The 16201-nt window shown below is 46.0% G+C and overlaps 1 protein-coding gene across 15 annotated transcripts; it reads left to right on the top strand.

Moving 5' to 3' along the window:
* The first annotated feature begins 522 nt into the window (after positions 1-522).
* On the top strand, positions 523-15602 carry RUSF1 (RUS family member 1). 15 transcript variants are annotated; one of them, XM_053260779.1, is made up of 16 exons: positions 523-600; positions 1314-1563; positions 3448-3639; positions 4517-4594; positions 5248-5362; positions 7820-7865; positions 8002-8034; positions 8592-8697; positions 9011-9112; positions 9213-9283; positions 10364-10548; positions 12277-12334; positions 12996-13066; positions 13401-13559; positions 15086-15163; positions 15291-15602. In XM_053260779.1, exons 3-16 carry the CDS (start codon positions 3487-3489, stop codon positions 15383-15385), a joined length of 1350 nt encoding a protein of 449 aa, XP_053116754.1. In that variant the 5' UTR covers positions 523-600; positions 1314-1563; positions 3448-3486; the 3' UTR covers positions 15386-15602. The 15 variants fall into 15 exon arrangements, with proteins under 15 accessions (XP_053116754.1, XP_053116767.1, XP_053116759.1 ...); XM_053260784.1 differs by lacking the exon at positions 523-600 and adding an exon at positions 2077-2205 and having other exon boundaries at positions 627-1563; XM_053260786.1 differs by lacking the exon at positions 523-600 and adding an exon at positions 2077-2200 and having other exon boundaries at positions 628-1477.
* The last annotated feature ends 599 nt before the right edge of the window (positions 15603-16201 follow it).

The following is a 16201-nucleotide window of genomic DNA, read 5'->3' as shown; positions in this document are numbered from 1 at the left end:
GCTCCCACGCCTGGCTTCACTGGAGGAGAACGTTCAGGGGTCATTCTTGATCGTTTTACTGGGCCTGAGGCACGTCTGGAGCTGCCTTCGATTAAGTTACACGGTGAGTCCATCCACTCTAGCTCCGTATTGTATACACTGCCTGAGAGTGGCTCGCTCTCTCTCTCTCTCTGCCTTCCTTCCCCGACCGGGAGGGGTCATGGATTATGCCTGGGACCTTGTGCACGCTCAGGGGTGCTCCGCTCCCACCACTGAGCTCTGCCGGCTTCCCTGCCTTGGTCTCCTGGGTAGCTCTGCATATTGTCACTGTCCACCATCTCCTCCCGGAGCCGTAAGAGAGAAGCGCCGGTCACCTTCCCCCTCTTCTTTGCCCAAGTGCCTGGCCGCAGTCTGGGACTGGGATGGGAAACTTTCTACTTCTCTCCGCCCAAGTGCCCTTAGTAGGGCTAGATGGGGACTCCATTTCCCAGAATTCCTCTCTTCGAGAAGGGGAAGGTGTCGGTGAAGAGGGGCCGGGCTTGCACCTCTTCCCTGCTCTCTATGTTCCCGATTCCCTGGACAAAGCAGGCGAAAAGGGGCGTAAGAGGGGCGCACTAGCTGGTTGGTGGTGCTCTCAGAGCCGGGTTCTGCTGCTGATGCTTCGGGGGCGGGGGGCGGCTATCTATGTATTTCATTAGGGGAAAGTGGATATTTCTCACTAGGGAAAAGTGAAGAGAAACTTCTGTGTTTTTCTTTCCAAAAAGACCTCACCCAGAAAAACACAAAACTCCTAGAATTTCTTCACACACACACACACCGCCGCAACCCAATCGGAGTAGTAGTAAGGCTGCCTCCGGGTCTTTTGTCCGTTTAACCACCGCATGGCATGCGGGTGGTTAAACGTGCCTCTCCCCATGCCTCTCCATGATGGGGAAAGCTGCTGCAACTAAACTAATAATTAAAAAAAATCCCCAGCTTTCCGCACGCATGCACAGAGGCACACTCCCTCCACCCTATTAACTTCTGAGATTTCAACAAGCATCAGATATCCACCGTTAACCCATTCTTGCTGCCTAGGAAGCTTGCTTGCTTGCAGTGATATTGCAATTAAGTTTCGTTTGTTTCTGTAACTCTTTCTGCGTTTGTCACGCGTGGGTGCTTCCTTTTCTTGAGACTAGGCGGATTTTAAACCTATCTAAAATAACCCTGAATATGCACACTTGGATCCATAATTCTGATGCAGCATGCCCCCCGGAACGAATTGCTCTTAATAAAGGAAGAGTAGGGCTCTGTGTGGTCACCAGGAGTTGACGGCACACTTTACCTCTATCTAGGTGTGTGAAACAGCAAGGATCCAACAGTCCAAGACTACAGCCCCCATAGTTCATTGCCACACTTTCCCAGCATCCTCTGCAGCCCTAACAGAAACAGCAGCGACCTGCCACTTGGCAAAGCGTAACTGGAAGTTGCGGGGTGATTCGCTGGTCCCTGGATACTGGTGTGTAGAGGTAGCTCACATTGAAGGTGATAGTGCCATGCTATACAACACTCTGGGGGATTATAGGCATTGCACAGGTACTCTTGGTAAGAGCTGATGTCTGTGTGTGATTTACTGTCAGCAATCACAGCTGGAAAAATCTGCCAGGATGCATCAGCTGTGCATTTATGGAACACTTGTGTGTATTACTGTAGTCTGATCACATCGTGTGCAGGGGCTGGGTGCAAGGGTGTTTGCATGTTTGTGTTGAATACGTATATAGTCTCTGCGTGATTGAAAGGAATGTGCACACTTTGGGATGCGGTATTTTGCGCAAGTCCATACAGTTTCAAATAGAGTTTCTTACTGGACTGGTAAGGGAGTACGCTTTTGAGTTGTTCAGAGAACTCCAGGGGGAATATGCAGGTTTCCTGCTTGTCGGTGTTTCACGCTGGATATTTGCGGAAGTGTTTTTAGTAGAGAATTGCTCTGCAAGCAAGCAGCCTTTGTGCTTGGCAGCATGATCAGTACGGACATGTGCATTGTGGCTTGCATATGTTGCTTCTTGTATAAGGGTGGATGTGTCTGCATTGAACCCGCACTTGGTTTTGCTGCTGCAGATTTCAGCCAAAGAAGGAGTTCTGCGAAATCCAGTTCTGCCCATGAGCTGAAGGGTTCTACTATGGGACTTTTGGCACCCCTATAAGGCAACATTCCTGGGTTTCATTGAAGGGAGCCTTAACAGTTAAGTCAGTATGTCTGTAGCATCAGTGCTTCCACAGATACATTTAGTGCGAAAAACACACTTTCACTATATAATTTCCTGGGTTAAAACCCTGGCAGGGCTTTAACCCTGGGTCCTTATATGGTGCTGGACTGCAACTTCCATCATCTCCAGCCACAACAAATGAAGCCTGTTGTGGCTGAGGATGATGGGAGTTGTAGTCCAACATTAGGTGGGGACCCCTGGCCTTGGGAATTTCTCCCCTGGTTGGGAGTCCTGGGCCTAGACAGTGCTATGATCAGAGATTCCTTTGTGTTCGAAGCAGTGGTTGTCCAGCTCCTCCACAGAATTCTGGGGTTCTTCAACAAGCAGAGCAGTAATGGCCGGCACGATGCCTCTTGTGGCTGATTTTAGGGTGCAGTTTCTGTGGAGTAATCACTAGGCCCAGCAAGCCCGGGTGCCCTGTGTGGATGGAGACTGTTCCTTGGAGCCTGCCCCAGTGTGTCCTGTACACTGCAGAGGATTCTGGGATATGATCCAGAGGGACTTTCTGTCCACGCAGAGCATCCCGTCAGGCTTGTTGGATCACAGAGATATCAAAAAGGACCAGAATGACTTTTGGTAGGAACTGAAAACAGCCATTGGCCATGCTTCATTCCGAGCACAGAGTGGCACCCCTCTATTTAAAAAAAATCCTCTGTACTTTTCATTGAGAGCTACTGTAAGAGTGGAAAAACCAGTTCCGTTGTAGCCTAGAAGTGCCAGCAGAGACACTGTGTGACCCTGGTCTCTTTCCTTCTCTCTGCTTGGGTCTAGCACCCACCCTCTGAGAACTGGTGACAGTGATGTTTATGGCATACTCTGGAATCCTCTTTAAGGCAGAAGGGCTCTATCTGGAAGATGGCAGAGTGAATGAGAGACCTCCTAAGGGAAAGGGATTTGAAAGCCCCTCACAAATCTGTGATAATTATCACGCCCTGTTCAGACATTATGTTGTGTGAGTGTGCAGATGTCTGTTCACTTGTACATGTGTTTGTGTGAATGACTTTAGCAGCATTCATTTTAAAAGTGAACCTGGATACAGGCCCCTCAAATGGTGGTCCAGCTAAGAATTATACTGCTGTACCTGTGCTCAGCATCACACTACATGTGAATAACTGTATCTGTGTACACTTGAGGCATGAGCGTTGAAATAATGTGTGAATAGAGCAAGAAAGGGGCTATAGCCCTGGCAGGCCAAGTTCACATTTGTGTTTCTTTACTATAGCAATTGTTGAATACTGTCTGCCTTTGAAGTTCAGCTTCGATGATGATGGATTTTGAGGTGCAACCACTTTGTACAGAAAGTTATGGCTCTCGCAGTGCTCAGCACTACCAGCCCTTGCCCGATGGGAGCCTGAATTGTGTCCCAGACAGACCCGAAGATCAGGCGTACCGTTCTCTACGGGACATCTTCACGGTGAGTAAACTACTGTTCTTTTTAAAAAGACTCCTGAAGATTATTTGTGCAAACTATGACAATGTATAATTCTCAGTATGTATCTGTACAACTTCTACAATTGCTGTTTTATACTTTTAAGAAGAGTTTTAGTCTCTGCCATTATCCAGAGGGCTAAGGGTGGCTGACTTGTGCTTGGCATCTGTGTGTGATTTTTTTTTTTAATGTTACTGCAGTTTTTTAAAAACCACCTTGAGGACCATTTGGCCAAAAGGCAGAGCATGAATCCTCCAAACAAATATTTTGTGTGTGTGTTAAAACTGATATATCTTTGCAAAATAATCATGATCCATTTTTTTTTTAAATTCTTTTTGAGAAAGCTAAAGTCACCAAAGTTCCTGCATAGGTTTCAGTCACCTTGCTGGGGTGGGGGGAAACCAATAGTAACACATGTGTGGTGCCCCAAAATAGAAGTGGTGATGGGGGTGTATCCCTCTTCTTGTGGATTCCTTGTTTACCTGAATCCAAGACTAGCTTCCTCCCAAGTTCTTTAGTGTTAAAAATTGGTCCATTGTCAGTCAATCCATCTTTACTGATACAGTCACAGACTAGCAAGTTGGGGCATTCTCTTAAATTCAGAGTCCACTTCATTTTGAGTAAATGATTTTTAAATGTTTTTTAATGTTTTAAATGATTTTAATTGTTAATTGATTTGATGTTTTGAAATTTTAATTGTGAACCCCCCAGTTACGCAAGTTTTTGGGCGTTATAGAATATTTTAAATAACTAAATAAAATACAGGTATATCCTTCTTTAAAGGATGTCATCTTAAATTCAGAGTCGTCTTCTATTTGTGTAAATGTGGTATTGTCCTTCTCCTCCTCTCTATCTCTTGCAGTCAGTCTTCCTACCCCAAGGTTATCCTAAAAGTGTGAGTCCAGACTACCTCGCCTATCAAGTCTGGGACACAGTGCAGGTGAGGTGGCAAAAAAACAGAGGAGAGCTGGTCTTGTGGTAGCAAGCATGACTTGTCCCCTTAGCTAAGTAGGGTCCACCCTGGTTGCATATGAATGGGAGACTAGAAGTGTGAGCACTGTAAGATATTCCCCTCAAGGGATGGAGCCTCGCTGGGAAGAGCATCAAGGTTCCAAATTCCCTCCCTGGCAGCATCTCCAAGATAGGGCTGAGAGAGACTCCTGCCTGCAACCTTGGAGAAGCCGCTGCCAGTCTGTGAAGACAATACTGAGCTAGATAGACCAATGGTCTGACTCAGCATATGGCAGTTTCCTATGTTCCTAATTGTCCATGGGCCTCCTTCCTTCCAAAGGGGTGATCAGGCGTTACCCTCTTCCTCTTCTGCATTCTTAGAGTTGAAGAAGGGGAGCCAGAACCTCTGTTCAGGGTGGACAAAGGATGTTTAGAGCGGAGACATCTGTTTATGCCGAATATTTTTGTTTCAACATGGTCTTCACCTTGGATGGATTGTTGGCGGGGGTGGGACTGCATATTGAGGGTGAAAGGATGACCACAAGCCAGTGGTTATTATCTAGGGCACACCTTGATTTATACACATCTCATTCCTTCTGTGTTATGCCCTAATTGCCTCCTTGCTCTCCTCCCCCAACCTAGGCCTTTGCTAGTAGCATCACGGGGACATTGGCCACCCAGGCCATGCTGAAGGGGGTGGGAGTCGGGGACGAGACCTCAACCGTGACGGCGGCCACTGTCACTTGGATACTGAAAGGTGGGACCTGCCTTCTCTTCCCCTGTGCCTGAGATCTCTTCCCCATCTCACCTCTTTTACTAGCTAATGTGTCTTAAAATGCATGTTTGCAACTCATACTCTAATGTCTGTGCCCTTTGAAATAACCGTATGCCCCACAGCATTTTGGACTTTCATCTCATTACTCTGCCTCCAATCATATTTCCTCTCTCATCAGTAACCCCCTAGCCTGAAATCCACATGGGCTGCAGGCATTCAAAGGTGTTATTTGTACATGTGTTTACAGGTGCAAATATGTTTACATATACATATTTTAAACATAGGCAGTTTAAAAGTTGTGTTTATAGAAATGTGTGTGTATGTCCAGGAGATTGATTGACAGCAGCAGCAGGAGGAAGTGATAGAGAAGCCTTGATTGGAATCTAGGAGAGAAGACAGTGAGAGGGCAAAAAACAGGTAGAAATCAGTTGGAGGACAGTTAAGAAAGAAGGTATACCTTCTCTATAGCTGCTCCGGGGCTGTGGAATGCGCTCCCTGCGGAAATCCGTAATTTGAATTCTCTATTAGCCTTCAGGAGAGCTCTTAAAACATATCTGTTTGGTCTGGTTTTCCAGAGTTTTTAAATCGGTTTTAATATTTTAACCCAGTTTTAGGGTTTTTAATTACTGTGATTGTTTAATTGTTGTTTTAAAATGTTTTTAATCGTTAATTGTTGTTATATTGTTTTTTAATTTTTGTTGTAGCTCTTTACTGTTTTAATGGTTTGTTTTTAATTGTAAACCTCCCTGAGCCATTTTGGAAGGGTGGTATAAAAATCAAATAAATAAATAATAATAAATAATAAGAGGGGGAAAGGGTGAGCTGGAGGCTTGGAGGAAAAATGGTGTACTGCAGGGGTTCCCAACCGGGGGTCTCCAGATGTTGTTGCACTACAACTCCCATCATTCCCAGCCAGAATGGCCAAAGTGCCAAGTATGATGGGAGTTGTAGTCCAACAACATTTGGGGACCCAAGGCTGGACACTTCTGATGTACTAATTAGGAAAGATTTCTTCTAGGCGGGGTTTACGCACAGACAGGGAGTCAATCTGCTCTCTGTAAAAAGCCATTGCCTGTATAAAGACCCAAGAGGTCTCAGAAAGGATCGAAGTGAGGCACCCAACCACAAGGTGGAGAAAGCAAGCAAGAAAAGAATGACAGCTGTTTGTTTATATGAAAAATAGCAATACTACTGTAAGTTGTAAATTAAGAGATATAACCCTGAGACCATTTATGCTTCTTTGCATTGAAACCTTATAACCATCACTCTTAAGAACTTGAGCTAAAAGAATAAAACTTGTTGTTGTTTTAATATTATCAAGAAATAAGAATATTTTAATTCCTCTCCTACATCACCAGAAGAGAGACCCCATGCTCTCACAAAAATAAGACAGCAATTTTTAGTCTCAGATCTTGCCCAAACGGATCTGAGTGGTGGCCGCAAAGATAACCTGGAGTTAGATATGTGCCCTCACATGTGGTGGCAGCTTTTGTGGGATAGAATTCCTGGCCTCATATATCCCTTGTTGCTTCCTTAAGTCTGCCACAACACTTTCATCATCTAACTGCAGATCTCAGGGCCTCTATAATTATAACCATCCTTGTATTTTTATCCCAACTTCTCCTGCAAGGAGCTGAGGGCAAGGTATATCATTCTCACCCCACCACTCCTCAATTTTATCTTCACCAACCTTGCGTAGTTTAGACCTAGGATGGGTGACTGGCCCAAGATCCCCAGTGAGCTCCTTGACTGAGTGGGGATTTAAGCCCAGTTCTCCCCAGTCCAGGTCTGGTCCTTTCGCCACTAAACTAGGGGTCCTCAAACTTGAGTCCCCAGATGTTGTTGGACTACAACTCCCATCATCCTCAGCCTTTGGCCACTGAGGCTGGGGGTGATGGGAGTTGTAGTCCAACAACATCTGAGTGGGGACCCAAATTCGTGAACCCCTGCGCTGCACTACAATGGCTGCTTATACGCCTTGTGAATCTCAGCACTGGAAAAAGAAGGTGGCACATCTGTCAAAACACAGTAGATATCCATTTATGGTCCATGGCCAGTTACATGTGCCTGGCTTATGTCTTCCCTTCAAACATGAACTGAAAAACATACCTGTGGTATAAGACCCACTGAACCAGTGGCTCAGAGCCCTTCTTTTTGCCTTTATTTGAGTTTAAAACTCTTAACCAAAGAGGATTCTCTCAACATCCACCCTCCCTTTTAACTTTTTGGCCCTCTCTGACCCCAAGCTCCCTTTCCGTCTCCATCTGGCCAGCCTATAACCTCTCTTTCCCCTCCCCCTGCCAGAAAAACCTCTCTCCTTGTGACTTGCTTGTTCAAAGCTTGTCCCAACCAACCCCCTCCCCACAAACTCTCCCCCACCGAGCCCTGCTGCCTCCAGGTCCTCTCTCTCACACGTGTGTCCCACCCCTTTGGTTACAGATGGGACGGGAATGCTGGGCCGAATTCTCTTTGCTTGGAGCAAGGGGTGAGTCTTGCTTCCCTCCCTGCATTGGTATGGCTGGGGTGGGGAAATCTGTTTGGGTGGGACGGCTGTGTATTTTTTCTGAATTTGATCTTCAAGTTGCTTTCCCTTTCCTTCTCCCCCCGCCCACCCTTTCCAGGAGCAAATTGGATTGCGATGCTAAGCAATGGAGGTAAAGAGGGAGGAATTTTTCCTCTTCATTTTGACTTCAGGTATAGATTTCTTCCCCTTTTTTATCCATGTCCAGATCTTAGTATCAGCTTGTCACCATCCTGTACACTTTTAAAAATAGAATCTTATTAGTTAAAATAAGATGCACATAAAAAGACATTCACAACTTTACAAAACCACTTAAATTCTTGACTCACACCATCCTGTACCTTTTTCAGCCCTATTCAGACATTATGTTGTACCTGCGTTCACAAGTCTGCATACACACATGTTTTTCTGTGAAAGACTGGAACTGTGTTTGTTTAAAAAGTCAGCCTGGGTACAGGACCCTAGACTGCAGATGGGAAGTGTATTGCTCTTCCTGCGTTGAAAGTAACAAGTGAATAACTTTACCTGCGTACAGATCTCAAGCTGTGTACAATGTGCACAGATTGTACAAGTGGTGAATACAACGTGTGAATAGGGCTACTGAGAAATGGGTGTTGTGCCTTTAGTAGTGTGTTTGGGGTGTGTGACTTTAGCTGGCTGAGCTTTGACTCCCACCCGCACTGTCCGTAGGCTCTTTGCGGATGTCCTTAATGATGTGGCCATTTTCATGGAGATTGTGGCACCAGCATTCCCAGCATGCTTCACTCTCATCGTGTGCACCAGTGGGTTCTTCAAGGTATAAAGGCAGCAGCTCTGCAGTTTGGGGTATGCTGGGATAGCTCTGATGGACAGTGGGAGAGGAGTTGGAAGTCAGTGTGGGTATAACTGGGGCAGAAGGATTGGCAAAACCCCTCCTGGGTGCTGGTATTGGGAAGAAGGACTGGTCTGGCACTTGGAGTCAGAGTGGTGCCAGTGTTGTTCTGATTCCTGGGAGCTTATAGGTGCCGTGAGAATGAGGGCTTGGTGTGACATATTTAGCTCAGTAAGCAGCCTCAGGCCTTCCCTTCTCTTCTTATCTGTCTCTTCTCTTTGCCCTCTCTTGGTTTCAGTGTATAGTGGGCGTTGCTGGAGGTGCTACTCGGGCAGCCCTTACCATGCACCAGGCTCGGCGGAACAACATGGCAGATGTTTCAGCCAAAGATGGAAGCCAGGTGAGAGCTTGGTGCTCAGGCATAAACTGGCTGGCCAGCCTTGTGAAAGGCCTGAGGCCTACAGTATGCTCTCTCCTGACTTCACCTCTTGTTTACCCAGGAGACGCTGGTGAACTTAGCTGGCCTGCTCTTCAGTCTTCTCCTCATCCCTCTCGTAGCTGATAATCTCTGGTGAGTGAAAGACCCCTGTCCTTTGTGACAAGGCTAATATCTATAGCTGCATAGCCCAACGTTCCATGCAGGTGGAAATGTGTCTCCAAATGTGTCCCCAAATGTGTCTCTTACACTGCATTATGTTTGGAGACCGGTTCCTATCCGATCTCCTGTTTAGCTTGGGAGGCCTCATTGACACAGTGGCTTAAACTCTGTTTGGACCCTCAGCGACCCTCAAATGTCCAATATATATGGAGAGACACCTTCCCTAACCCATGGTTGTCTGTTGTCACCATTAAAATGTTGGGCATGGGGCTTTCTCCCTCTTACATTTTCCCCCTGGGATTTGCAAAGGCGAAGGCTATTGTCATTCAGCGCCTAAAGGACATTGAGTACCAATGCCAAGTTGACCTTGGAAATAAATGTTGTTCCCCTTTCTATCTCGGTATTTAGCTTCCAGCTGGGAACCAGGCTGCTAGATATCTAACCACTCTTCATTTTGCTAAATTTAGGTCAGCCTTTGCTAGGGCTAGGCTGAATGTACTACCTTCGGCTTTGTTCCAAAGGAAGTTCTCTAAAGAACAACCTGTTTCGGGGTTATGTCCATGTGGGGAGGGTAGCCTGGAAACAGTCACTCATACTCTTCTATACTGCTCCCTCTATCATGATTCTAGGAGTGAATTACTGTATCCAGTACTAGAGCAATTCCCTGGTAGGCCTGATTCCTTCTATCTTAACTACTGCTTGGCTGATACTAACGATGAAGTCACCCAAGTGGTAGCCAAATTTATTTATGGGGCAATGAGACAGACATCCCGCCATGATCTTTTATAGGTTTGATTTTATGCTAGTTTTAGTTTATCTGTATATGTATCTATATTTACTCTTTTAACTGTAATTCTGAATGGTTGTGTTATTGTCACTTTTGTTTCTGTTTGGCCTACGGCTGCAATAAAAGAACTAACGAACGACACTGTCTAACATAGGGCATATAGGTGGGTTGTGGAAGGAGCAAGAGATTTACAAAGATAGCACGGAAGAAAGGGGTTTGGGCAGCCTCCTTGCCTTCTGTGATTCCTTGGCCTCCTTGCCTTTCAGCCTCACCTACTCCCTCTACGGTCTCTTCACGGTCCTGCATCTCTATGCCAACTATCGGGCCGTGCGGGCCATCTGCATGGAGACCCTCAACTGGGCACGACTGCGCCTCGTCCTGTGCCACTTCTTGCGATGGGAGAAGGTTCCAGACCCTGCTCTTGTCAACCCTCAGGAGCCCCTGTTGCCAGGTAACTAAGGGCTTGCTTGCACAGTCCAGACTCTCCACGGGTGAGGGACTCTCCTCATGGTGATGATAAGAAGTTCAGTTAATTCGACGTATAGAGATAATTTTCTTGAGAAATGGTTACCCTTCCTCAGCCTTGTAGATAGAAATAACTTTCCATATTCAAGACCTGAAAGATTTAATTTGATACTCTTCTGCCAAGATGTAAGGTATGCCTTTATAATGCTGATATTTATAAAATATATTGACAAGTCATAAACTACAAGTCAGAAATCACCACCGTTAGGCTGCAGCAGAAGGTGAGGCAAGCGGCAAGGCCCCCTCGGTCGGCCTGAGAAAGACCAAGTGCCTTCTGGGGCCTCCCCTCTGACACCCCCGCCCCCCACTTAATTTTTTTTTTTAGAAAAAGATTATGAACCCCTTTGAAACAGGATTATTAATTTTTTAAAAATGCTGTAAGCCACTGTGAGCCTGTTGGAAATAGCAGGATATAAATCTAACAAACAAACAAATTAGACAATTAGGAACAGGTAGTATTATTATTAGAGCTTTTATTGTTGTCCTCATTTCTTTTATGTAAATATTAACTAGTGAGTACAGATGAAAGTGGATTGCAAAGTGCATTGTTGGAGAATCTTCTTCTTTTTTTGTTCCTGTGTATTTGATGTAATTTGAAAATCTTTGTTCTGTTTCGGGGGGATATATATATATATATACATACACACACACACCCTCTAAGGGCTCACCCCTGCGTTGTTTGTCCTAGGAGGACTTCTCCTGTCTACATAAAGAAGCCCAGGGCACTTCAGCTACACATATCTTTGCCATCTGTCTTGGGTCATTCCCAGGTCACTGTTCTCCTCTAGAGCAAGGGTTGCCAGCCTCAAGTCACCAGCTGTTTGTTTGGCCCCTCAAAGGGGAGGGGCCATTTGACAATTGATCTTCCTCTGGCCAACGGAGGGGCCTTGCTGCTTGTCTCACCTTTTGCTGCAGGACTACAGCTCCCATCATCCCCAGCCACAGCGGCCAGAGACCATGAGAACCCTTGCTGTAGGGGCAGGGAGAGGTTAGAAAGTGCTGAAAAGGTTGATGCTGCCCTTTTCTTTCAATATATGCTTGGGGATAGAGGGGGCCATTTGCTAACCAGAGGTGGTCCAAGACATTTTGCGGCCTGGGGTGGAGGAAAATGCAATGCCTCCCTCCCCATCAGCAGGCAATTGTGAGCATCCCTGATGGATCACACAGCTCCTTGCTCTTCTGGGATACTGGCCCATGTCCTCTGGCTTAAAAGGTCTGCCTCCTTGTTCCAGATGTGTGTGAGCTCTCTGTAGTTGCTCAGAAGTACTCTCTGCTATTACTTAGGATGTCCTGGAGTGGAGCTTTCCACTGAAAATATGTTCCAGGGCTGAGCCCGGTCTCAATTCAAGCACAGCCTGTACTTTCTGAATCCTTCTTTATTAAACAGTGCCATAGCCAGCATGGTGTAGTGGCTAGAGTGCTGGACTAGGACCAGGGAGACCCGAGTTCAAATCCCCATTCAACCATGATACTCGCTGGGTGACTCTGGGCCAGTCACTTTTCTCTCAGCCTAACCTACTTCATAGGGTTGTTGTGAGGAGAAACTTAAGCATGTAGTACACCGCTCTGGGCTCCTTGGAGGAAGCGTGGGATATAAATGTAAAATAAATAAAAATGTAAAATAAAAATTAGCCTGTCTTTGTCTCTTTTGCAGGGTTCCGTCAGCAACTCAGTATGACTCTGGGGGCTCCACTTCATACTGTGGCTTCTAGGTGAGAAAGAGCAACTAGAAGTTCCTTATCCTTCTTGCTGTTGAGGAAACCCATTACAAATATTTTTTAAAAACATCAACTGAAATGCAGAGCAAGGATGCTCCAGTGTGGTGAGAGCATCACCACGTCACTATCAGCTTCCCAACCAACTGCACCAGTACAGCAGGGAAGGGGCAGTTTAAGGCTGCCCACTTCCCCAGGAAACCTTCTGGGCAGGCTGAAATATGTCCCAGAGGGTTGCAGTACCCTCAGGGACATATTTTCGGGTGGCAAAGAGGGCTTCCTGCGGAAGGGTGGCAAAAAGTGCTGCTGCACCAGTGCAGTTAATTGGGAAGTTATGTCAGGCTGCTCTCTTGCTGCCCTGCTCCATCCTTGCTCTGTATGTCAGCCAGGATGTCTTGTTTAGGTTTAAAAAAAAATTGTGAATAACCTTTTGTACAATCCAATTGGAAAGACATTTCAAAAATTTTGAACACAAATTATTAAATACATTTTACCAACTGGTTCATTTCTACCTCTTCCCATACAAATCTCCTTGGCTCAAAATATTCTTCTAGGAAATCCAGAACCCTTTTAGGTTGCATTCCGGAACCCCTTCCCAAATTGCGGAGTTCCTCCTTTAACTTTTGACATTAATGACTTCTCCTTTGATCCCCATCAGTGTTGCTGATTTCCAGAAAGCTCTTGAGGGAAACTCTACAAACCACTTGATCTTTTTCAACCGAGCAGCTGGTGAGTATGTGAAGAAGGCAGGGGCAAGAAGAAGCTGGGGATCGAGGCACTTACTGGGGGAGGTTCTCCAGCGTTGCTGGAGGCTAAAACAAGAAAAAGAAACAGTTTACAGAAAGGGTTGTGTATTCTGTGCTACTTGGCAAAGAGTTTAGTCAAGTTTCTAGTCCTTATGACTGTAAAGATGGGGAGAGCCAGATTGGTAGATTAGGACTGGGGAAGACCCAGGTTCCAATCCCCATTCTAGTGGAGGATTGCTGAAGCTAATTTTAAAAAGTGTGTGTAAAATCTAAGGATTCTCCCGCACCATTTTCCCTTGTCTCTTCTCTCGTCATAGGAACTATTTCTGTGCTCCTGCACCGGCAGGCAGGCAGTGTGGATGTGATTAAAGCCTGTACTCACACTCTCATCCTGGAGGCTCTGCTGTGTCCGGATGTGTCAGCATTCCTAGTGGAAAGAGAGTCTCTTCTGGATCTGCAACATAAGCTGCATGAAGGTGATGAACCTGGAAGTGAATCTGGAAGAAGGGAAGCAGCCCAAGCTGATTGTGATAAGGGCAGATGCTTTTGAAAGTTCAGTTAAAGCATCTTGGGTAGCAGAGTTAGCAAAGACGTCTTTGGAGGGTGGTTGGCAAAACAGATAGTCTAGGTCAGTCAAGAGAATGAGGTGGTAGAATGGACTGTACCACTTCCAAATTGCTGGTGGGAGATACCACTTTGAATCCTCCCCATGTAATTAAAAAAAACCCACACACCTTGTAAACAGAAGATTCATAAGGGATAAAAGTTCAATCTAGTCTAGTCTGACTCCCACCAGGAGCAGTAACTCTTAAACTGACCTGCGAAAGCAGGAGCAATGCCAGACCCAGTCCTGGACCTTGATATTGGGCCAGCACAAGAAAGAGCTCTGGTGGAGTCTCCCAAAACAACACCCTCAGAGATGGCCCCTCCCACCCCATTGCACTCCCTGGTATCTCCAGGCCAGCACTGGCGACAAGCTAGGTGGGATCAAACAGAGCAGAGGAGTGCCAGACATCAGAAGGCAGCCCCTTCAAGGCTTCTCTTTTCCACTCAAGGAGGCTGAGCCCAAGTAGCTTGCATTCAGAGGTATTTCAGGATCTGAGGCGGATGGGGGGTGCTTTTACCCCTCCCACCGCATTTCCTCCACCGGTGCTGCACTTTAAAACGGTCCGGCGGGGCGGCAGCTTACCTCCCTTCCACCCCGTCTCCTTGTCAGACCAGAAGTGGCTGGAAGTACTCTGTGTGTGTGTGTGCGCACCTCAGGCACGTGCGCATTGCACTTCCGTGCACATTGGGCAGTATGCTGGTGTCCCACTGGACCATTTGAAAGTGCAGTGCCGGTGGGAGGGATAAGAGCACCCCCACTGCCTTCGAACTGGATGAATCATTGGTTATTCGAACCGGTTCAAACCGCCAGTTGTTTGAACCATAAAAGGGCCTCCAAACAGGTTCATGCGCATCCCTACTACTGACCGCTATTGGATCAACTTGTCCCACGGAGCTCTCCATGGTGCTGCAATCTGCCTCATCTCACTTAACTGCCTTCTGGATCTCATAGGCTCTTGCCCACAGGACATAGCCTAGTTCTTGACATGCTGTGCTGGTTTTCAATTTACAGGGAGTTTTTAATGTAGAGGATAACTTTATAAAAAGTGACCCTTCCACTTCCCCCTCCAGTGTGAAGTGGCACAGTTTATTCTACCACCTTTCCCCCTGCATGTGTCAACCAGGCTGGAGAGTGCTGGACTGGATAGTCGGACTTGGCATAAGGCAGCTGCTTGTTTGCAGTGAGATTCTCTCAGCCCAGTTGGCCCACCGCTTGGTTTATTTTGTTTGCATTTGTAGCCTAATGCATCTTAAAGGCTCAGGATAAATAATTCAGATAGATATTGATAGATGTGCAATGTGGTGGGTTGTTTTTTTTGTCTTGTTCCTTCTCACAAAATCTTTGTGGGGTAGATCACTCCTATTTCCGATCATCGTTGTTGTTTTTGTCATCCAGGACCTTGTAACAAAGACTGGGTTACAGTCTCTGAAATACATCGGCTATTGAACAGGATATTTCCGAAATTCCTGACAGGTATGTGGTGAAAATATAAATGCTGACTTGCGTGCGTGTCACTGAGAACTACTGAATTCTGCTGCTTGAACAAGTTATACAAATTAGTATCGCTTCCTTGTTCTACATCTCTCTCTTTCCCTTCTAGGACTGACAGAAGCAGGATGGATAATAGACCGGAATCTTCTAGGCCCTGAGGAGTGGCGTTTGGATTGGACTGTTCCCAAGAAGAAAATTCTTTGATCATGAGAGACAATTGGTCCCAAGTTCATGACTTGCTGAAACCTAGAAGGGAGAGGATCACGGGTCTTTTGGTGATGCCAGTAACTAAATAACTGCGTCATGTGGGATTGGCAAAGATTCAGTGCCAAAATGGAAGCAAGGAGCAGGCAGGTTATCTCCTTCGTGAAGTACTGCTTTTTGCTAAAATCATGAAAATAAATGTTTTATATATGTTTGACATGAAGTGCTTTAAGCTGCGGGGCAGGAGGTGAAACCCATTAGAGAAATGTGAAATATTAGTATTTTTGCTGTGCTGAGGCATGGTGTGTGTCTGTTCCAACCAGAAGGTTCCAAGTTCCCTCCCTGGCATCTCCAGGATAGGGCTGAGAGAAATTCCTGCCTGTGACCTTGGAGAAGCCTCTGCCAGTCTGTGAAGACAATACTGAGCTAGATGGATGTATAGTCTGACTCAGTATATGGCAGCTTCCTATGTACATTCATTCATTCATTCATTCATTCTCTAGGCCAGTATTGGTCAAATAGGCAGGCCAGGCCAGGCAAACCAGCCCCATTACTTGACCTGCCTCCCAAATACTATGTCCCATTTATGAAAGGTTATAAATTGTTGTGAGATCCTTCCCTCCTAGACTCCGTTTGTTTCTGCCTTCAAAGAAATCTTGTTCCCATCTATATATGCAACCTTTGATTTCCTCATAGGGGTAAAAACCTCATTATCCACATCTAATCCTAAAGCTCTATCTATCTATCTATCTATCTATCTATCTATCTATCTATCTATCTATCTATCTAAATTCTCTAAGGCATACCCGTGGCTAA

This window comes from Hemicordylus capensis, chromosome 6 (genome assembly GCF_027244095.1).
Source record: "Hemicordylus capensis ecotype Gifberg chromosome 6, rHemCap1.1.pri, whole genome shotgun sequence".
NCBI lineage: Eukaryota > Metazoa > Chordata > Lepidosauria > Squamata > Cordylidae > Hemicordylus > Hemicordylus capensis.
Note: the sequence above shows the minus strand (reverse complement) of the source record. Positions and strands in the feature narration are given on the sequence as shown.